Raw genomic sequence first — 23,528 nt, 5'->3', positions numbered from 1 at the left:
GACTTTGGCATATAGCTCATGAAAACTCAAAATTCCTATCTCAAAAAATTAGCATATTTCATCTGACCAATAAAAGAATAGTGTTTTTAAAACAAAAAAAGTCAACCTTCAAATACAGTAATTCTGTTCAGTTATGCACTCAATACTTGGTCGGGAATCCTTTTGCAGAAATGACTGCTTCAATGCGGCGTGGCGTGGAGGCAATCAGCCTGTGGCACTGCTCAGGTGTTATGGAGGCCCAGGATGCTTCGAGAGCGGCCTTAAGCTCATCCAGAGTGTTGGGTCTTGCATCTCTCAACTTTCTCTTCACAATATCCCACAGATTCTCTATGGGGTTCAGGTCAGGAGAGTTGGCAGGCCAATTGAGCACAGTAATACCATGGTCAGTAAACCATTTACCAGTGGTTTTGGCACTGTAAGCAGGTGCCAGGTCGTGCTGAAAAATGAAATCTTCATCTCCATACAGCTTTTCAGCAGATGAAAGCATGAACCCACTTTTGAACCAGAAACAGCGGCAGAGGCGCCTGACCTGGGCTACAGAGAAGCAGCACTGGACTTTTGCTCAGTGGTCCAAAGTACGTTTTTCGGATGAAAGCAACTTTTACATGTCATTCGGAAATCAAGGTGCCAGAGTCTGTAGGAAGACTGGGGAGAGGGAAATGCCAAAATGCCTGAAGTCCAGTGTCAAGTACCTACAGTCAGTGATGGTCTGGGGTGCCATGTCAGCTGCTGGTGTTGGTCCACTGTGTTTTATCAAGGGCAGGGTCAATGCAGCTAGCTATCAGGAGATTTTGGAGCACTTCATGCTTCCATCTGCTGAAAAGCTTTATGGAGATGAAGATTTCATTTTTCAGCAGTACCTGGCACCTGCTCACAGTGCCAAAACCACTGGTGAATGGTTTACTGACCATGGTATTACTGTGCTCAATTGGCCTGCCAACTCTCCTGACCTGAACCCCATAGAGAATCTGTGGGATATTGTGAAGAGAAAGTTGAGAGGCGCAAGACTCAACACTGGATGAGCTTAAGGCCGCTATCGAAGCATCCTGGTCCTCCATAACACCTGAGCAGTGCCACAGGCTGATTGCCGCCACGCCGCATTGAAGCAGTCATTACTGCAAAAGGATTCCCGACCAAGTATTGAGTGCATAACTGAACATAATTATTTGAAGGTTGACTTTTTTTGTTTTAAAAACACTTTTCTTTTATTGGTCGGATGAAATATGCTAATTTTTTGAGATAGGAATTTTGAGTTTTTATGAGCTGTATGCCAAAATCATCAATATTAAAACAATAGAAGGCTTGAACTACTTCAGTTATAGTGTAATGAATCTAAAATATATGAAAGTCTCTAATGTTTATCAGTACATTACAGAAAATAATGAACTTTATTACAATTTGCTAATTTTTTTGAGGAGATCCTGTACGGTCAGATTGATTATTTCTAACATGTCTGATCTGATTTCCAAGAATTAGAAACATTGATCAGAAATCAGATCAGACATATTGGAAATAATCAATCTGGTAGTAAATCTATCAGAAAATTGCATTGTGTGTACCTAGCATTAAAGATCAGAAGGGCCCCAGGAAACTGACATTGCTTTAAAGAAAATACATTTGACAGCTTCCATATCCCTTTCAGGTGTCTTTTAAGAGAGAGAGGTTTTTATGATGACGCTGTATAGAGATACAAAGTTGTGTTGTTAAGGCCTCGTTCACATCATACGCGCTTCCGTGCGCATTTGGAAGCGCGTATGATGTGCTGAAACACAGAAGGGCATAGACTGCCCTTCTACCGTTCACATCTACTGCCCTGCGCAGCAGTACGATGCGCTAGGAAGCGCTTGCGTACTGCTGCCTGTATTTTGCCCGGAAGCACAGAGCTGATCCCATTACTGTTATGGATGGGATCAGCGGCGCAGATGGCGTGTGATCGTATGCGTTGCGTTCGGATCGCACGGCCATCTGCGCTAGCTAGATGTGAACGAGGCCTGAATCTTTTTCACATTCAGTTTTATATATAGATAATGAAGTCCAGCCTGAATATAAAGGCCTCGTTTCCATCTATGCGCTTCTTATCAGCACATCAATGTTACAGATTAAGGCCTCGTTCACATCATAGGCACTTCCGTGCGGATATGGAAGCGCGTATGATGTGCTGAAACGCAGGAATGGCAGAAGGGCATAGACTGCTCTTCTACCGTTCACATCTACTGCGCTGTGCAGCAGTACGATGCGCTGGGAAGCGCTTGCGTACTGCTGCCTGCGTTCTGCCCGCACCGCAGAGCTGATCCCATCACTGTCAATGGATGGGATCAGCAGCGCAGCGGGCAGCAGCGCAGATGGCGTGCGATCGGATGCGCTGCGTTTCGATCGCACAGCCATCTGCGTTGGCTAGATGTGAACGAGCACTGATACATGTTGCTGAAAAGCGGACAGAAGCGCACAGATGGAAACAAGGCCAAAGAGGGAAACAGAGATGCTGCACTGGGTTCCTTAGCTCTTTGTTTCCAGTCTGCACAGTGTGTATAATTGATGATGTACTTGTGTTACTACTACAGCATCAGTTTCCTTTCTTGTATCGAATTGCACTTGTTGTTACAAAGACCTAATTATAGAAATGTGTTGGAATACTGTGAATAAAAACAAAAGGAGAAATTGGCTCTTGGGTGCATGCAAAATATATATCTAATCTCTTAGTATCAAAGCATGTAGCAAATGTTAAAAAAAAAACACATCTCATAATTTTTCATACATATACTAAAACCCTACAAGTATTTGAAAAAAAACAAACAAAAAAACAAAAACAACAACCCGCTACTAGACCTTCCAACCAGGTTCCGGAGGCTGCACTCCTCTTAAAGTGAGAGGGATATGGAGGCTGAAGTGAGAGATATTTATTTTCTTTTAAACAATGCCAGTTGCCTGGCAGCCCTGCTGATGTATTTGGCTGCAGTAGTGTCTGAATCACACCAAAAACAAGCCTGCAGCTAATATTGTCAGATCTGACAATAATGTCAGAAACAACTGATCTGTTGCATGCTTGTTCAAGAGCTATGGCTAAAAGTATTAGAGGCAGAGGATCAGCAGGATAGCCGGGTAACTGGTATTGCTTTAAAAGGAAATAAATATGGCAGCCTCCATATCTCTCTTGTTACAGTTGTCCTTTAACCACTTTACCCCCGCGCGTACGTATTTCTCCGCCCCTTTTTCCATCCTTTAAAAACCAGGGACGGAGAAACACGTACTTTCCGCGTTCCCGACGCTGTCCGCGCTCCCGCTCGTAAACACGCCGCCCGCCGCTAGTAAAACCGCCGCCGCCCGCTCGCCCGGAGATCAATGAACGGGAAAATCCATTCCCGTTCGTTGATCTAAGCCCCACAATGACCCGCTGCTCTCCTATGGGCAGCGCGATCATTGTGAGAAGAAACTCACGTGTCCAGCCTCCTTATTCTTCCTCCAAGCTTCCGGAAGGAGGCTTGGAGGTCGCAATAAAGCAAAAAGTTACTGTGGCCATCTTGTGGCCAAATGGTAAACTACACCCTACACATTTTTCACATACAAATAAATGACTTTTACACACAAAATTAACTCATTACCTCCCACACTCCCCATTTTTTTTTTTTTTTTGTAATTAAAAAAAAAATCAAAAATTTACAATTAAAAAAAATACATAATTAGTTACCTTAGGGACTGAACTTTTTAAATATTTAAGTCAAGAGGGTATAACACTGTTACTTTATAAACTATGGGCTTGTAATTAGGGATGGACGCAAAACTGAAAAAAATGCACCTTTATTTCCAAATGAAATATTGGCGCCAAACATTGTGATAGGGACATAATTTAAACGGTTTTATAACCGGGACAAAAGGGCACATAAATTTCATGGGTTTTAATTACAGTAGCATGCATTATTTAAAAACTATAATGGCCGAAAACTGAAAAATAATTTTTTTTTCCCCACATTTTTCCTATTTTCCCATTAAAACACATTTAGAAAAAAATAATTCTTGGCATAATGTCCCACCTAAAGAAAGCCTAATTGGTGGCGAAAAAAACAAGATATAGTTCATTTCATTGCGATAAGTAATAATAAAGTTATAGACGAATGAATGGAAGGAGCGCTGAAAGGTGAAAATTGCTCTGGTGGTCAGGGGGTAAAACCCCTCAGTGGTGAAGTGGTTAAAGTGGTCTGAAAGTCAGAATTTCTACATTACTCTAAAAGATTCCTCACAACTTTAAAGCTACTATCCCAGACATTTTTTTTATAGCAGAACATCATTGAAATGGTTAAACAAAGCACTTTGTCCTGCTATTCAGCTTCAAATCCGCATCCAGACTGGAGATAACAGTATCTTTGTTTACATTCCAATGTTGATACATGTGTGTGAAATGCTAGGTACACATTATACAATTTTGTGTTAGATAGATGGTTCGATAGATAATTTCCAACATGTCCGATCTTATTTTCGATCGTTTTTTCTGATTGATTTCTCATAGAAGTGAATAGAAATAAATAAGAAAGGATAACAGAATTGTATCAGAAATCGATCGGATGGAAAATCATCAGAAAAAGCGTATCGTGTGTACCCAGCATAACAAGTAAAAAAAAAACACTTTCTGAGAAGCGCTCTCTGCTTCACGCGCACACACAGTTCAGAACAACTCATTTGAAGATTTTAATAAATAATAAAAAGCAGTTGGAATAAAATGCAATGGAAGCTTTCAGGGCAAGATAAACTACACTTTGGAAACTTGTAGTTTGTAGACAGACAATATTACTTGTGCACAAAAGCAAATCTGATAACTGTATGAATAATAAAAAATAGAAAAACAGAGTTTACGACCACTATTAAAGTAGAAGCTTATTGTAGTTCATGTTCTAGGAGCTATTTTATACATGTGCGAAACATTTGGGCATGAAATGGACATAAGTTATTAAACGATGATGCAAGGAATCTCAAACCCCATAGACATTTGATCCCAATTGCAGACCGATAGCCACAGGGGGTCACCACAGATGTTACATAAGTCCCTCTGAATCAAAGTGTAGTCCGATGAGACTAACAGCCCATGTACTGATTACTGGACCCATTGACAGTCCATCATCTTGATAAAGCCAGCTGGCCCTCAAGAAGGAAATTGTAAAAGCAAGGCAAGAGCAAGGAAGTAGTGCATAAATAGCACAGGGTGAACAGCAAGCAATGGCACGATTGGCAGCAGACAAAAAAAGCAGTTTAATCTCCAGAGGTTATCCATCTTAGCCCAAAGAAAGCCTAATGCCAGCAATTAGCGTGTGCACCCAATGATATTGTGTGTAGTTACCACACCTGTGTGGACCATGTTGGCTTAGTAACTGAACTCTGTAATGGTGGCTGTAGCAGTTATAGTGGCCTGATGTCCAACATGTTTCACTGTTACATTAACAGTCTCTTCAGGGACATTCCATGTTTGTAATACTAGATTTTATGTTATAGCATCCAGCTAATGTAAGCAGAAATACAGTATATTCATTCAGCATCACCAAAATGTATTACAAGGGATGTTGTTATGGCGATATACTAAACCCCTTCCAGATCACCTCCAATTAATTGCATGCACAGTATTGATTTTGTCACTGAAAGAGTTCTGAGGAACCCTGGTTACCTGTCATTTCCTGGCAGACTACACACTGCTCTCTATTCTCAGCTTGTGCTGTGCTGCTATGACAACTGCTGCGCTTCTCTCCCTGCAGCCTTACAAACATGGTCAATGAGCTCCACATTATTCTGGCTCGAACACAGTGAATCCTGCGCAGGAGACTTGGGCGCAGCAGTGAGTAACTTCAGCGCCGTCAGAAGACAGAGCTGAAGTTACTTTTAAAGCACAATAATTTGCCTTCCAGCAATTGATGGATGCCGAATTATTTCATTCCCCACCATTCATGGCAGCCTGGAGGGGGAATGGTATTTAACACGGCCGGGACTTGTGCAGCAGCAGGATCAGCTATATACCGGCGGTATCCTGCGCCGATTCTTCTCGTACGCTTCTAGCTTGCCTGCCAGCTTCATGCAAATTGTATGCTGCTTGAAATCAGACCGGTCAGTTAAAGCAGTAAGTGAATGTGATGGGTTTAGTTTCATACTGCATACAGTTTGCATGGAATTTACATGCAAGCCAGAGTTATGATCTCAACTGTTTCTAGAGAGGTGACATATGTAGCTGGGATTTCTACTTGATAAAGTTGGCTTCATAGGTTGATTTTTCTTTTCATTTATTTTGCATTGAACAAAAAAAATGTTTCTGCCATATGCACTCGGCTAAAAAACAAAATAAACACAACAAACCTTGAGTCTGAACTACGGCTTTAAAGTGAACTCTGGGCGAACCTCGGGTCAAAGAGAAGATACTTAACTAAGGCCCCGTTCACACTGCACGCGTTTCCAGCCGCGTTTTGGAGACGCGTGCAGGTGGCCGACACGCACGACATCAGACATTGCATAGAGTGCAATGTCTGATGTTCACACTGCATGCGTTCCGGACCTGTGCGGTCCGGGAACGCATGCTGCATGCATTTTTTGTAAAAACGCATGGCTGTCCCATTCACTTTTCAGTGATGGGATCAGCCACGCAACGCACACAAACGCGGATGGCGTGCGTTCGTACGCGTTGCGGTCCGCACGCGTTCTGCACGCATGGCCATCCGCGTTTGTGATGTGAACAGGGCCTTAGATGATGGAAGCCTCTGGATCCTGTAAAGGATGCCCTTGTCCTCCTCGCCCCTGCCGCAACTTGCTGAGACCCTCTGGAAGATCCGGGCTGCACTACTCTTCGTGCACGAGTGTGGCCACGCCTGTGTAGTAGTACAGAGCTGCATCTGTGAGTGATCAGTCTGGCACATGGTCTTGGCCAAACGCAGGGCATTGTTCTCCTTCTCATCCTGCCTGCTACGTACCACTCCTTCATGTGTCTCACAGTTGGTCCTGCACCTCCCTCCGTAGCACCACCTAGCGACTTGCCTACAATGTTGGGCAGGAAGTGCGTAACTGGGATTCCTGGGTTTTGTGTCGTATTTGTGTCATTCTGCGCCGCTGCCAACAAATGTAAAATGTCTACGTTGCCCATTGACTTCCATGCATTCTGTCAGTGCAGAAGTCCAACAGTAACGCACTGTTGATTTTGCAACAGGTCGGCAGCCGATCGATAACTTCTGACACAATGAGGTAAGTGTACTAGGCCCCATAGACTTCCTTTGCTGTTGTGTCACCCTGCATGCAGAAAGGGTAACGCAATGTAATGAAACAGGCCTAGTGTGAAAGGGGCCTCAAGGGATTAACATTAAATTTATTAATTACCATTTTATAGATCAAAAAGTTTATAAATTCAATTGAGCATCCCTCTGTGTTTTTTATAGACGAGTAAGCATATATATTTCTGCTCTCTTGAATCTAAGATGGACAAACCCTGCAGCTGCCATTTAATAAACCCGCAACCATTTGATTTGATTTGCTCAGTGTCAAGTTGTGGAATTGTGTATATTTAAAGCTCATCTCTAGGTATGTACAAGTCCTTTAGGTTCCTTGTAGTGCAGTGCATAACTTCCCAGTGCTTCTGGACTCTGTAACATAACTGGGTACTCCCTCCATGTCACTTCTTCCCCACCCATTACTATGTACACAGCTGTACTAGTCCATAACTTTACACTGATGAGAGTAAACTATGCTGACCTAGCTTAATTACTGAGTCATTTGGATAATGAACTGTAATTAGAGGCTATGGTTGTACTATAAACTGGCAGCTCTGGATGCACGCCTGGCTCACATAGGCAGAAACGATTGCACACAATGTTATGAAGGACTGGTACCCCACCTTGCACGCTTTTGCAGAGTTTGCCAATCGGAGTTGATTGGAAAAGTTATTTGCCAGTGTATCCCGATGACGGTGGTCCCACTACCAGCGTTGTGATCGCAGAGCAATCACAAAATACTGTTTTGGTAGGGATCCCAGAGAAATTGCATCAGTGGCTACAGTAGCAAAATCGTGATTGCTTTTGGAAAATTGCCCTACTTCTGCAGTTTATGCAAAAACGCTGGCACTTTGCCAGCCCTAGGTGGTTTATTAAGAATTTTGCATTTGGACCAAGGGAATGTGGTGACATGCCATTGTCTTCTGTTTTTAGCAGACTATGCTTCATTTTTCAATGTTTTTTAGTAGGGGGCTTTTTGATTCCTTATCTGTTCTCATATCCTGATAATTGTAGGTCTTCACAGCCAAAAATCCATGTTCAGGCACAGTTTTTGTTTATACACTTTTTTGTAGAACATTGTTCTAAATTACACCCAATAAAGATTTTGCAAAAGAAAAATGTTGCAGTTTTAAAGGACAGCTCTAGTGAGAGGGATATGGAGGCTGCCATATGTATTACCTTTTAAACAATACCAGTTGCCTGGCAGCCCTGCTGATCTATTTTTCTGCAGTAGTGGCTGGATCACACCAGTAACAAGCATGTAGCTAATCTTGTCAGATCTGGCAATTTATGTCAAACTCCTGATCTGCTGCATGCTTGTTCAGGGTCTATGGCTAAGGGCCTGTTTCCATTATCGCGAATCTGCATGCGCTTTCTGCACACAGATTCGCATAACCAATAAAAGTTAATTAGCCTGTTTCCACTTGTCAGGAAAGCAGAGCGTTTTTCTGTGCAGGAAAAATCTGCACAGTAGAGCCATCAGAATTTGCACACTGTAAGGCGGTGTGCGATTTGCATACAATGTAATTTAATAGGAAATTCGCATGCGTTTTTGCTATGCAAATTTTCCATGCGAATTTGCGTACGTTTAGCATAAAATCAATGTAAAAGCACACAGGCACTGATATGGTTACATTTGCATACTTACTAACATACGCGAAAACGTACGCGAATTTGCGGTACAATTCGTGTACTCATTCGCATCCGCATGCGAATTTGTTTTTGCGTTTTCCACAACGAATTCGCACCGCACAAGTGGAAACGGGCCCTAAAATATTGGAGGCAGAGGAGCAGCAGGAGATCAAACTGATATTGCTTAAAAGGAAATAAATAGCACACTTGTCGGCTTTCGTGCGCGTTTTCTGCACAGAAAAACTGTTTTCAACTGAGAACTCATGTTAATCAATGAGCTAGGTCACACTTGAATGCAGATTTCGCGCGCAGAAAAACAACATCTTGCGCAATTTGTCAGTTTTCTCTATAAATTACATTAGCTGTTGTAAGGTAGAGGTCACACTTGTCTTTCAGTTTTCTGAAAAGTGTAGAAACTGAAAGACAAGTGTGACCCCTGCCTCACAGCCTCTGTTTCCCTCACTTCAGTTGTCCTTTAATAAATAGGCCTTCTGCACCAATCATCCCAGATTAGAGCGTCATTGGATAACCTTGTATTGCTGTTATAGATGGCATCTTTTCCTCCTTTAAACAAATCCTCATTCTTCACCTTTCTTTTTTTCCAGCTTTGTGTTCCCCTTAGCGACAGCCATTGGATCACCTCAAGGTATGTACATTTCACATCAGAGACTAAAGGCACTTATTGGAACTGTGTGAGGGCTTGTTCACACTATGAGCGCTTTGAGATTTTTTTTTTTAAGTGCTAGCGTTTTTTAAAAAGCGCTTGAAAAAAATTTCAATGCGAGTGTTCTCACGAATGCTGAGCTTTCTTTCCAATTGCAGACGTGGGTCCTGCACCATTTTCTAAGCTTTTGCGCTTCAATGCAAGGTATACAAAAATCGCTAAGCGCTTTAAAAAGCACTTAGGTAAGTGATTTTGTGAGCGCTTTTCATTAGAAAGTACATTAAAGATATTCAGTTCCAGGTCAAAGAGTTCACTTCCTGATTGTCAGCAGAAAGAAAAGCTTAAATCGCCACACAAAAGCGTTTACAAAAGCACTTATAAAACTTGCAAATCGTTCAAAAAACGCTGGGAAAATTGATTTAAAAAGTGCTCACAAAAGCGCTCAGCGCTTACGATTGCTCTTCTCATTTATAATGTGAACAGAGCCTGAATGCACCCTTGGGTGCTTTAGCTATAGTGATGTAGGCGGATGCTCTCCTTTCTCCTTTTATGAAATGCTTTCCTTACTGGACACTGAATAATAACTACCCTCAAATTAGAGAGTTCAATTGATAGCACCGGATTGCTTATTTTATGTTTTTACTGAGTGTTTTGTCATCGCTTAATCCCGCTTTAAGAAAAATATGTAATGTGAAGAGTAAATCTCAGATAAGCAGTGACAGGGCTCTGGGGTTTTTTAGAAGCTAAATCACTAAATTTATTATAACCTTGTAAAAACTGCCTAGAAGTAAATTTGTTGTTATCACGTGTGTTGTTCACACATATCGTCTTATTGCAGAAATGTCTACATTCATAAGCAGATTTGTTGCTAGCTTTAATTCTCAAGTAGGGGCAGGGAACAGAATTTTGGAGACCACATTGCTGCTTCAATGCAGCCTTTTTTTTTTGTTTTTTTTTAATTGGGAGTGGGGGAGATACAGGTCCTTCTAAAAAAATTAGCATATTGTGATAAAGTTCATTATTTTCTGTAATGTACTGATAAACATTAGACTTTCATATATTTTAGATTCATTACACACAACTGAAGTAGTTCAAGCCTTTTATTGTTTTAATATTGATGATTTTTGCATACAGCTCATGAAAACCCAAAATTCCTATCTCAAAAAAATTAGCATATCATGAAAAGGTTCTCTAAATGAGCTATTAACCTAATCATCTGAATCAACTAATTATCTGTAAACACCTGCAAAAGATTCCCAAGGCCTTTAAAAACTCCCAGCCTGGTTCATTACTCAAAACCGCAATCATGGGTAAGACTGCCGACCTGACTGCTGTCCAGAAGGCCATCATTCACACCCTCAAGCAAGAGGGTAAGACACAGAAAGTAATTTCTGAGCGAATAGGCTGTTCCCAGAGTGCTGTATCAAGGCACCTCAGTGGGAAGTTTGTGGGAAGGAAAAAGTGTGGCAGAAAACGATGCACGAGAAGAGGTGACTGGACCCTGAGGAAGATTGTGGAGAAGGACCGATTCCAGACCTTGGGGGACCTGTGGAAGCAGTGGACTGAGTCTGGAGTAGAAAAATCCAGAGCCACCATGTACAGGCGTGTTCAGGAAATGGGCTACAGGTGCCGCATTCCCCAGGTCAAGCAACTTTTGAACCAGAAACAGCGGCAGAAGCGCCTGACCTGGGCTACAGAGAAGCAGCACTGGACTGTTGCTCAGTGGTCCAAAGTACTTTTTTCGCATGAAAGCAACTTTTGCATGTCATTCGGAAGTCAAGGTGCCAGAGTCTGGAGGGAGACTGGGGAGAGGGAAATGCCAAAATGCCTGAAGTCCAGTGTCAAGTACCCACAGTCAGTGATGGTCTGGGGTGCCATGTCAGCTGCTGGTGTTGGTCCACTGTGTTTTATCAAGGGCAGGTTCAATGCAGCTACCTATCAGGAGATTTTGGAGCACTTCATGCTTCCATCTGCTGAAAAGCTTTATGGAGATTTCATTTTTCAGCACGACCTGGCACCTGCTCACAGTGCCAAAACCACTGGTAAATGGTTTACTGACCTTGGTATTACTGTGCTCAATTGGCCTGCCAAATCTCCTGACCTGAACCCCATAGAGAATCTGTAGGATATTGTGAAGAGAGAGTTGAGAGACGCAAGACCCAACACTCTGGGTGAGCTTAAGGCCGCTATCGAAGCATCCTGGGCCTCCATAACACCTGAGCAGTGCCACAGGCTGATTGCCTCCATGCCACGCCGCATTGAAGCAGTCATTTCTGCAAAAGGATTCCCGACCAAGTATTGAGTGCATAACTGAACAGAATTATTTGAAGGTTGACTTTTTTTTTGTTTTAAAAACACTTTTCTTTTATTGGTCGGATGAAATGCTAATTTTTTGAGATAGGAAATTTGGGTTTCCATGAGCTGTATGCCAAAAGCTTCAATATTAAAACAATAAAAGGCATGAACTACTTCAGTTGTGTGTAATGAATCTAAAATATATGAAAGTCTAATGTTTATCAGTACATTACAGAAAATAATGAACTTTATCACAATATGCACATTTTTTGCGAAGGACCTGTATATGTAGCAACTTTTAAAGCGGGATTGTCAGCCATAACATCAAATTCCATTTACCCACTGCTCTGTGTTTTATGCAGCCTGCAACCTTACCCTGCATTGTAAGCACTCCAATCTAATCAGAAATGTTTCTGCTGTAATAAATCTTAGCTCAGTCAGCCTGGCTCTATCTGGTACATTGCCGAGGAGAAGGAAGCTTGTCTCCACCCATCCCACATTCCTGTTCCTCACTGATTAGCTGAGGACAGTTCGGTGAGCTGCTGAAATACAATCTATGCTGCGCTTACATGTGTTTACAAATCAAGCTAGATATGACTAAGAGAAAAAGTAAGGGAGGAAATAACATCAGGATTGGCTTCAGTACACAATAAATCATTTGAAGAGACCAAAAAAGTTTTTTATAAAGATGAACTTTAAATATTTAATGTATCAAATGTGCAAACATTGGTTCACAAATCTTCAAAGAGATTCATCTTTAGACACGACATCCCATAAAAAGGTGCAACAACTAAATAGCAAGATCAATTGTTTAGAAAGGTTAAACCATTTTCTAAACAAATGATCTTGCTATTTTGTTGTTGCACCTTTTTTACAAAGAGATTCATCTTTAGACACGACATCCCATAAAAAGGTGCAACAACTAAATAGCAAGATCAATTGTTTAGAAAGGTTAAACCATTTTCTAAACAAATGATCTTGCTATTTTGTTGTTGCACCTTTTTTATGGGATGTCGTGTCTAAAGATGAATCTCTTTGAAGATTTGTGAACCAATGTTTGCACATTTGATACATTAAATATGTAAGCTCATAATTCTAAAAGGTGCGCCACTGTACCACTAAGGACACGTTTTCTTCTGGTTTCCTAATCCACATAAATACAGGATTGGCAGATTGGCTTCAGTTATTAGAAAGTCTCTCTCTCTCTTTCTCTTTCTCTCTCTTTCTCTCTCTTTCTCGTAGAACAAGTATTTATATGTGTTTTTTCCCCTGGAATAGCATAGATGTCCCTCCTGCTTTAAAGTCCAACTAGCATTTAGGCTACGTTCAGGGATCGTTTCCACTAGCATGTGGCATGTGTCTTGCAAGACGAGATGCTGGCACAGCTGTGACGTATCTCGCAGCCAAATCCCTCTTGCCACGCTATGCGTGGCTATGGGATTCGGATGATGATGCGAGCATTTATGCTGCAGGGCCTCAGATTTTTCCCCGGCCATGAATTTGGATGCTCTGTATAGAGTTCTATAGGCTTTCAAATTCCATCCGAATTTGTGGCTGAGGGATCGGCCCATTTTTGCACAAATGGAAACCTAGCCTCTCAGTGGGGTGTTGCAGTAAGATGTAATTGCCACATTGTAATGTGGAAAGTCACACTTCAATGACCAGCGTGACTTTCCCAATTCCATTGGGTTCCTGCTTTTAAAAGGCTCACAATGCCCTCTGTGAACCTAGCTGAAGCCATAAAAGGTTTTCAGGGCTTACAGACAATTTACAAAGTGCACAGATGAGGGTATTGCTTTGTGCACTGGCTTCCCTCATTAATGATCATCTGCCACAAACCCCTTCACTGCTGAAGCCATGTCTGTCATCTGCTGTTAATGGCAGTCCTGGTTGTCCTCATAGGTTTCTGCTGCTGGAGAAGCTTTTCCCTTTTGAGTGCAGCTAACAGGATTATTGCATAGAGTAATTGATGCAGAGAGCTGATGCTGCTAGGAATATCTGTTTCTATGAACTATGGAAACTGGGAGCCTTTTGTGGCTTAAAGTTTTTTTGTTTAGCAGTCAGCAACATTTTTGACATTTTGCTACTCCTATGGTTATTTACATAATGACAACAATTATTTTTATTACTATTATAATTCCTAAATATTTATATAGTTCTGACCTCTTTCACGGCGCTTTATAGAGTACATAATTACGTCCCTCCAGAGGAGGTTGCAATCTAATCCTTGCCACAGTCATATGTCCATCATAGTCTAGGGTACATTTTTTTTTTTTTAGGTTATGGGAGGAAACCGGAGTGCCCAGAAGAAACCCACACAAACAAGGGGACAACATACATACTCCATGCAGATAGTGCCCTGGCTGGGATTTAAACTAGGGACCCAGTGCTGCAAGGCGAGAGTGCTGACCACTATGCCACCATGCAATTAACAACAATGTAAAAACTTCAATATAAAAATCTGTTAGGAAAGCTGAGTGCACCTCCTCTGGGGGCTGCTGCCGGGACCCTCCTCTTTACTTTGTCTCTTCCATGTGACACTCGTTACTTTTGTGCACACAGCTGCTAACCTGTAAGCAGAGTGATAGCTGTTAGAACTGGAGAGGTGGAAGAGACCACATGCATAGGGGGATCCCTGTTCCTATTAGCAGCCTTGATAACAAATGTGGAACTGTCAAATATTATTAAAAGTGGCGTTTCTCATTATTTCTTTGATACAAAATGTATTAGGGTTTTATTCTGCTTATATTACGTGAATGATTTTAGAACTAGATTTACATTGACTAATATACTTTTATTCAATGTTTTGTGGAATTCCTCTGCTCTAAATTGCATTTGAGGTATTCTGGAGTTATATGTAGCAGATTGGCATATGCTAGACATATTTATCTGTCAACATTTTTGTTCTCATTACAGGGATGATACCAATGCAACAGCAATCAGCTAGGTTTCCCATGGTACCTGTAATGCAGCCGAATGTACAAAATATGATGGCAGTTGGATATAGTACTCAGATTCCTCAAGGAGCAATGGCCATGCAGGTACCGGTAAATAATTTTTCTTACTGTATGTTCTCTGGTCAGTCGATAAATATTGCACAATGAGCCTGAAGAGTTGTACATGGTTGAGATTTAGCTTTCAGCGTAAGACATGTACATGCACACAATTTGTCCTTCGTGTTTGTCACCTGCCAGGGTTGAACTTGATCCTGTGGGTGACATTGCAGGGCCCCAGTACTGTACAGACTCATTGAAAGCTAACAGCCAAGTGATGTGTTCTGTGCCTATAAAAAAAACAGGAAATATGGCACTGAGAACTACTGAGCAGTTTCTGCAAGTGGGTATGAAGAAGAGCAATGGACTGAGCCACTGATTGCTGTTTAAAGGACATCTGTATGCTACCAGTCCACCATATTTAAAGCAATGCAGATTTCCTGGCAGTCCTGCTTTTTTAACTATGGCTGTGGACCATGACCTTAGGCTGTAACCTAAAAAGTGATTGACTATGCTGACTATCAACTGGAGCTGTTGCTCCATTTTAATAATTGCAGTATTTGTATAGCGCCTTTCTCCTGTCGGACTCAAAGCGCTTATGAGGCAGCCACTAGAGCGCACTCAGTAGGCAGTAGCAGTGTTAAGGAGACTTGCCCAAGGTCTCCTACTGAAAGAGGTGCTGGCTTACTGAACAGGCAGAGCCGAGATTTGAACCCAGGTCTCCTGTTTCAGAGGCAGAGCCCTTAACCATTACACCATCCAGCCACTTTTGGCCAACTTAAAGAGGATTTTCCACAGGAGAGAAGGAAAACCCAGAAAAACCCACCCTGTTTGTATTTAGATATAACAGCCTGTCTAATGCTCCCTGGAACCAATGAATCACTGTAATTTGAGCTGTCGCCCTTGTCTGATCTGTGCGGCAGTGTGCCTGATTCAAACAGGCTATATGTAAACGCGGGAGGTTAACAATGTATGTGCTTCCATGGAACCAGGAAGTAATTACACTGCAGCATCTCTGAGGAGCTCTGTAAGCTGTAACAAGGAAATGTTTTCTGTAAAGGTTATTATGATGTTGCTTATCTATTAGAGCAGAGAGGAAGTCCTGGGTTTAGGTCCGCTTTAAGTCTACCAAACCTTTTTCAAGATGAATTCCTACAAGTGTGTAGTTTTTCCCTACCAATGGTTGCAGACAAAAACAAAAAGTTTCTAATAAGTCTCCATAATGAAAATGAAGAAGCCTGTTTACACTAAATCCTCTTACACACTCCAGGCAACTAGCCGTCTTAGCTAAGATGGTCTTTGTGCTCTGTCTTGGCTGAGAATTTAGCATGCGTTAGAGTGCTGTACAGCATGCTGGATCGCTAACCGATGAGGATCTAATGAGCACATTGTTCTCTTACTTGCCCCCTAGCTGCCAGAAGACCCTTACTTGTGTGTCACCTCATCATCCCTCTACTCTGCTCTATTGAACAGTACACATGCTCTTGTCCTAAACTGTCACCCCCACAATTGGTGCACAATTTTTCAGCATGGCAACAGTTGTGTATGGGTACTCATATCCTAAAAGGGAATGCTGACAGAATTTATCTCCGTAGTCTACAAGCAAAAGTCTGAGACTAATGCCTGGTACACACCGTGCAATTTCCTCAGATTGATGGGTCGAATATATAATTTCCAACAGGTCCAATCTGATTTCGGATAAATTTTCTGTTCAATGTTTTATAGAAGTGATCGCAAAATTGATTGGAAATCAGATCGGATCTGTTGGAAATGATCTATTCGAACCCATTTATCTGACAGGAAAATGCATGGTGTGTACCAGGCATAAGATTCTACTTTTCTCGTGACCGCTAAGCTTTTTTAGATATTTCAGAGGTGGCAGACCACTCCCAAATGTGCACAGTGGTTCTTGCGCCAGATTTCCGACTGCTAGGATAACTACTTGAAAGTGGCATCCACAATGCAACATGCGGTGGATATGGACTGGATGTCCATTGCATTCTTGTGAAGAGGGACAGTAACTATGCACAGCGGGTTAAAAAATGCTGTAAATGTACATAGTGCTGATGCCTCCTGCAAGCAAAAAAACTGCTCATGTGTTCTATGGGAAAAAGTAGCAGTAAAAACATTGGGGGTAACCTTGTTTTTTTTTTACTGGAGATTTTTGTGTTTTAGGAGACTGTAGTATTATTATGACCCATACAAAGAACATAAATGACCTTTCTTGAAGAGATTCAGGGAATTTCCAGTAGGTCACTTACAACTGAACCATGCACTGTTGCTTTTGGCAGGGTGGAATACCTATAGGTCCCATGCAGACTACACAGATTACCTTTATGGGTCAGACTGGTTACATAGGAGTGGCTCCCCCAGCTCCCGCATACACTCCTGACATGCAGAAGCAGTTTGTTGAAGAGCAACAGTAAGTGGTATTTTTTTTATTATTATTATTATTATTGTTATTGTCCACTTACAGTATATAGGCTGACATGTTCCGCTGTGAGTACGTAGTCCTGTTACCCCGATTTTTATTTTATTTTTTTTATTTATTTATTTTTTTGGTTGAACTTGATGGACCTTATATACTGTACTGATAAACAATATATCCTTGGGTTTTCAAGTGTTTTCCTGCTTTGATTTCCCATTTATTTCATTCCCTCATGAACCAATTTTTATTTTAAACCTAGAGAGTCCTTCAGGATCCACAATCTATGGGACATATTCACATAGCTGCATTAACATTTGCCATGCACTGGTAGCGCACGTCACTTTTACGGTTATTTATGCTAGGTACTTAGCTAGCACTGCACAAATAATGCAATCTGTGTTGCTATTATTATTATTATTATTATTATTGATTTATAAAGCGTCAACATATTCCGTGGCACTGTACAAAGTAAGAAACAAACATGGGGTACATAATACAGACAATGGTGTACACTAATACACAAGATACATAATTAGTGACAAAATACAAAAAAATGATACAGAATACCAAATACAGAATTGGTAATGACAGTGATAAAAGTAACATGATGAATAAAATGTATAATGTTCTCCAAGACACAAAAGGGAGAGAGAGCCCTGCCCTTGCGAGCTTACAATCAAAAGGGAATGGGGGGAAACAAGAGGAGGGGTAGTATACGAAAAAATATATAAAGGCAGTGTGTTTCAGGATACCTAGTAGGAGTGCAATTTGGTCTTAGGACAAAGGGAAGTGGCCTAAGGTAGCGCATATGCTTGTCGGAAGAAATTAGTTTTTAGAGAGCGTTTAAAGGTAACAAAGGTTGGTGAGTGACGGATGTGTTGTGGGATGGCATTCCAGAGGAGGGGTGAAGCGCGTGCAAAATCTTGTAAACCTGAATGTGAGGAGGTGATTCTAGAGGAGGACAACAGAAGATCGTGTGCAGATCTGAGATTGCGATTGGGTTTGTATCTGGAAATTAGTGATGATATGTACCGGGGAGAGAGATTGTGGAGAGCTTTGTAGATTAGGGTTAGGAGTTTGAACTGGATGCTCTGGTTAATTGGCAGCCAGTGAAGAGCTTGACAGAGAGGGTCAGCAGAGGAAGATCGAGAAGAAAGATGAATGAGACGAGCAGCTGAGTTCAGTACTGACTGGAGCGGGGCCAGTCTGTTAGAAGGTAGTCCACAAAGTAGTATATTGCAGTAGTCCAGATGAGAAATTATAAGAGCATGTATTAACATTTTGGTTGTGTCTTGAGTGAGAAAGGGATGGATGCGAGATATATTTTTGAGTTGGAGATAGCAGGAGCTGGTTATGGAGTTAAGATGAGGAATGGTAATGCATGTTACACTAACAATGCACATGTTACCTAGGTAATGGGGGATGCCCTAGTTGCACAGCATACACCATGCACCTGGCATAGGTAACTGTAAAATTGCTTTAGGTATTGCACAGCAATTTTAACTTGGCTTTGTGAATATGCCCCTGTGTGTCTATACTGCACATTGTTTACAAGCTAATCCATGATGCTCATGTTCAGGTCAGGCTTAAATTCTTGTGTCTTGCCTACTATGGCTGTATATGTGTCCTTTAAAGGACACCTGAATTGAGAGGGATATGGAGGCTGCCATATTTATTTCCTTTTAAACAATAACAGTTGAGTAGCATCCTGCTGATCTCTCAGGCGACTAATCCACTCAGACATCACTCAGAAACATCTGATCTGCATGCTTGTTCAGAGTTTATGGACAAAAATATTAGAGGCAGAAGATCAGCAGGACAGCCAGGCAATTTGCATTATTTAAAAGGAAATAAATATGGCAGCCTCCATATCCTTTTAACTTGAGGTGTGTTTTAAAACAGTATTGTCCAAATCCGTCCTCAGGGCCCACCAAGAAAGCATGTTTTGAAAATTCACAAAGCTAGTTAATGAGCTCTGCTGAGGCAGCAACTACATCACCTGCGAATGTGTGTAACTACAATCACTTACCTCGAGTGCAGCTGCAACTTTTCATTGGCGGCGGGACGCTGACCCGGGGGACTTCCGGGTTCGGTGCCCTCTGGTTGCTAGGTACAACCATGCTAGGTTTGTCCTTTTAGATGTGTGAAGTGTGGCAGTGACTGAGAAAACTGAAGGGTGTGGGTGACCCTGAAGAGAATAAAAAAAAAAAAAAAAAATTAAATATGTAAGAAGAGGGAAGATTCTGGATCCCATAGAGCAGTGTTTCACAAACCTTTCCTCATGACCGACCAACAGTGCAGGTTTTGCAACTAACCTCACAAATGCACAGAGAGGGTAATTATGTAGATTAACTGTGTACACTTCCAGAAAACTGGTGGTGGGTCATGAGGACAGGTTTGATAAACACATCCATAAAGCCTTCCCGGTCTTCTCCATGTCCTTGTCCCGGCACTGTCCCCCTGGTGAAATAATTTGCCCTACAGGTCAAATACACCTTCAGTCCTCCTCGGGAAGCCTTTGGAAGTACTCGTGTCCCTGAATACTTTCGAAGATGGGCGGAAACACCTGGGGATGTGAGTGTTTCCAAAGCCTTCTGAGGAGTCTAAAAGAAACACATTTTGAACAGAGGACAGCGAGGGAACGAGGAGATGAAGAGAGGATCATATTTTATCAAATGTTAGAACCACTGTTAGTTAGGGCCGGTGTACAGCGCGCAGGGAAGCGCTGCTGTACACAGCTGTTACTCACCTCCCTGGATCCGATCGCCGCTCCCGCCCTGCTGGTCTCCTCTCTGCAATGTAGCCGCTGCTGATACACACGCTGCTTCCTGTTTACACAGGAAGCAGCCGCGTGTGTATCAGCCGGCTAGGCAGAGAGGAGACCAGCAGGGCGGGAGCGGCGATCGGATCCAGGGAGGTGAGAAACAGCTGTGTACAGCAGCGCTTCCCTGCGCGCTAACTCTGCTGCCTGCAGTCCGAGGGGGGAGCATGGAGAGCGGCCCGGGGAGAGGGAGGGAGAGGTCGGGCTGCCCTCCCCGCGGCTCCGGCTCCCCCCTCCGCCATTATGAGGGGGCACCTACCTACTTAACCTATACTGGGCAAGCTACCTATCTATCCTATACTGGGGGGCACCTACCTAATCTAACCTGTTTTGGGGGCAGCTACCTATCTATCCTATACTGGGGGGCACCTACCTAATCTATCCTATACTGGGGGGCAGCTACCTATCTAACCTATGCTGGGGGGCTGCTACCTATCGATCCTATACTGGGGGGCAGCTACCTATCTAACCTATACTGGGGGGCAGCTACCTATCTAACCTACACTGGGGGGCAGCTACCTATCTAACCTATACTGGGGGCAGCTACCTATCTATCCTATACTGGGGGGCACCTACCTAATCTAACCTGTACTGGGGGCAGCTACCTATCTATCCTATACTGGGGGGCACCTGCCTAATCTAACCTGTACTGGGGGGCAGCTACCTATCTAACCTATACTGGGGGCAGCTACCTATCTATCCTATACTGGGGGGCACCTACCTAATCTAACCTGTACTGGGGGCAGCTACCTATCTATCCTATACTGGGGGGGCACCTACCTAATCTAACCTGTACTAGGGGGCAGCTACCTATCTAACCTATACTGGGGGGCAGCTACCTATCTAACCTATACTGGGGGGCAGCTACCTATCTAACCTATGCTGGAGGGCAGCTACCTGTCTAACCTATGCTGGGGGCAGCTACCTATCTAATCTATACTGGGGGCACCTACCTAATCTAACCTGTACTGGGGGCACCTACCTAATCTAACATATACTGAAGGGCAGCGACCTAATCTAACCTATACTGGGGGGAAGCTACCTATCTAACCTATACTGGGGGCACTTATCTAACCTGTATTGGGGGCACCTACCTACCTAGCTAGCCTATACAGGTGGCAACTATACTGGCTACCTATACTGGGGGCACCTACCTAACTAACCTATACTGGGGGTACCTACCTATCTAACCTATGCTGGGGGCAACTATACTGGCTACCTATATTGGAGGCACCTACCTAGCTAACCTGTACTGGGGGCACCTACTTATCTAACTTATACCGGGGGGGGGCGCCTGCCTATCTAAAATACTGGGGGCAACTATACTGGCTACCTATACTGGAGGCAACTACCTGGCTAACCTATACTGGGGGCAACTTTACTGGCTCACCCATGCCTGGCCACCTATACTCGGGGGGGGACCTATAGCTGGCTACCTACACCGGGGGGGGCACAATTTTTACACCCTCGCCCTGGGTGCATTTTAGCCTAGAAACAGCACTGTTGCCGCCGGCCTCCGAGTCCGACGACTCCGAGCTCTGCAGCCTCTCCTGTCTCCTCCAAGGCTGCACGCTGGTGACGCTGCCTAGTGCCTAAGCCTGCTGATTTGATGGCGGCGGCTGCCGCCCGCTCTGCTGCCGCCCGCTCTGCTGCCCTGGCTGCGGCTGATTGTCACGGTCAGTCACTGAGCAGCGAGCGTCGCCGACGTGACCGTGACGATGATGATGATGAGGCTGGCTAGCTGCCGCCGGCCGCCGCTCACTGGCCCAGCGCGAGATCCCTCAGATCCGAGATGTAGCATGCCCGCCGCAGACCGCAGCCGTCTGTCCCCTGCCAGTGCAGGATGCATGCTGGATGCGGATGCCAGCCCTTCGCCGCCGCCAGACCCGGAGGGAGACCCAATCCCTGGTGAGTCAGTCACTCACTTTGCTGCGTCACTCAGGCTTTCCTTCACGGACACGGTCGGTTGTGTGGGGGATGTAATGTTATGTAGAAATATTGGGGGTGGGGGGCACCTTTACGATCTTTGCCTCAGGCAGCAGAAAGTCCAGGACCGGCCCTGCTGTTAGTTCAATATTGATATCCGTTCTCCAAATGGAGCGATTTTTCTCTTATTTACTGTCATTTGTAACTCAGATATAAATGGTGGAAAGTCCCCAACAGTGGTTGAGACTCATCTCCACTCTAGAGATAAACATTTTAATTTGGGTTTGTGTACCATTTGTGGATGTAATCACTCACCTCATGTGCTTAAACACCCATGAGAGCAACAGGAAGTGAGTCAAATACTCCTTAATGTAAAGACAATAAAAAAAAAATTAGCTGATGCTTTAACTAGAGAAACATTTTGGCTTTAGAAGGAGTTTATCATAACTATTTTCTGTCTATCCAGGAAGAGATATGAACAGCAGCAGAAGATGTTGGAGGAAGAGAGGAAGAGGAGGCAGTTTGAAGAACAAAAGCAGAAGTTGAGATTACTAAGCAGTGTAAAACCCAAAGTAAGAAAAAAAAAAATTTTTACATACATAAAAGGATGTTGCTGCTTTATTTCCTCACGTTCTATTTCTTATATTATCTTTTTGGTGTTATGTTGTGGAACTTCTGCATTATTTCTAGTCTCAGAACAAATATTTAATGGCTGAGCTAAATGTAAATAAGACGATTTCTGTTGTGCTATTGATTTGGACTATATTTTTTTCCTGTAGAGCTGCTCCCAACGTAAATTTTACAGTGTAGACTAGTTTACATTTAGCTGTTAAATAAACCGTGTTCACACGCACACACTTGCAAACTAGAAAGTTTTGTATTTCTGCTTTAAGACAGTACTAATGTCCCAGTTAAAGCTATGAAAAAATAAAATACATAGTGCAATCATTTCTCCTTGTTTTGTGGTGTGTGGTACTTTGGTTAAATGGTATGATCGTTATTATTGGTATTTTAGCCTCCTACATGTCCATAGTTGCAGCAGTTACCATTGCATCCCATGGAACTAGTAGTGGTATATGCACGCTGTAACTACGTCCTAAACACTGACTGACTAAGGCTTGAGTACATAAAGGAGTGATCACACTCAGCCCCTTAGAATTATTTGACTGACTATAATCCATCAATCTGATCACCATGGGTGTTGGGTCCACAGATCTTACTCATTGCATGTTGACATATTGTTTGAGAAACTGATGCTGGGAAATACACCATGAGTTTTTTTTTTTTTTTTTTTTTTTTTTTTTATGGTAGATAGATGGTCCGACCTTATTTTGATCATTTTTCTCATCGATAACTAAATGAGAAAAACGATTGGAAAATCAATTGGACAGTAAATCTGCTGAAAAAACTAATTGTGTATTCCCAGCATTAGTCTGTGAATCCTTAAACAAATGCCTGTGATGATTGCATTGACAGTATAAAGACCTCAAATAATTGTAATGGAATGAGTGTGTGGACCCACTCCCTGATCTACTGATACCTT

At 42.8% G+C, this 23,528-nt stretch overlaps 1 protein-coding gene across 4 annotated transcripts in view; it reads left to right on the top strand.

The window, feature by feature from the left end:
• The window catches only part of SYNRG (synergin gamma), a 115,236-nt gene that overhangs the window by 2,823 nt on the left and 88,885 nt on the right, over positions 1 to 23,528 (top strand). For 2 of the 4 annotated variants that reach the window (XM_068269374.1, XM_068269372.1), the window contains exons 2-5: positions 9,464 to 9,504; positions 14,734 to 14,858; positions 17,102 to 17,232; positions 22,452 to 22,557. In XM_068269374.1, the coding sequence (XP_068125475.1) occupies positions 9,464 to 9,504; positions 14,734 to 14,858; positions 17,102 to 17,232; positions 22,452 to 22,557 (403 nt within the window). Of the gene's footprint in view, positions 1 to 9,463; positions 9,505 to 14,733; positions 14,865 to 17,101; positions 17,233 to 22,451; positions 22,558 to 23,528 lie in introns of all 4 variants that reach the window. The other 2 variants (XM_068269373.1, XM_068269371.1) reach the window with 1 other exon arrangement.

The sequence above is a fragment of the Hyperolius riggenbachi genome, chromosome 2 (assembly GCF_040937935.1).
Source record: "Hyperolius riggenbachi isolate aHypRig1 chromosome 2, aHypRig1.pri, whole genome shotgun sequence".
Taxonomy (NCBI): domain Eukaryota; kingdom Metazoa; phylum Chordata; class Amphibia; order Anura; family Hyperoliidae; genus Hyperolius; species Hyperolius riggenbachi.
Note: the sequence above shows the minus strand (reverse complement) of the source record. Positions and strands in the feature narration are given on the sequence as shown.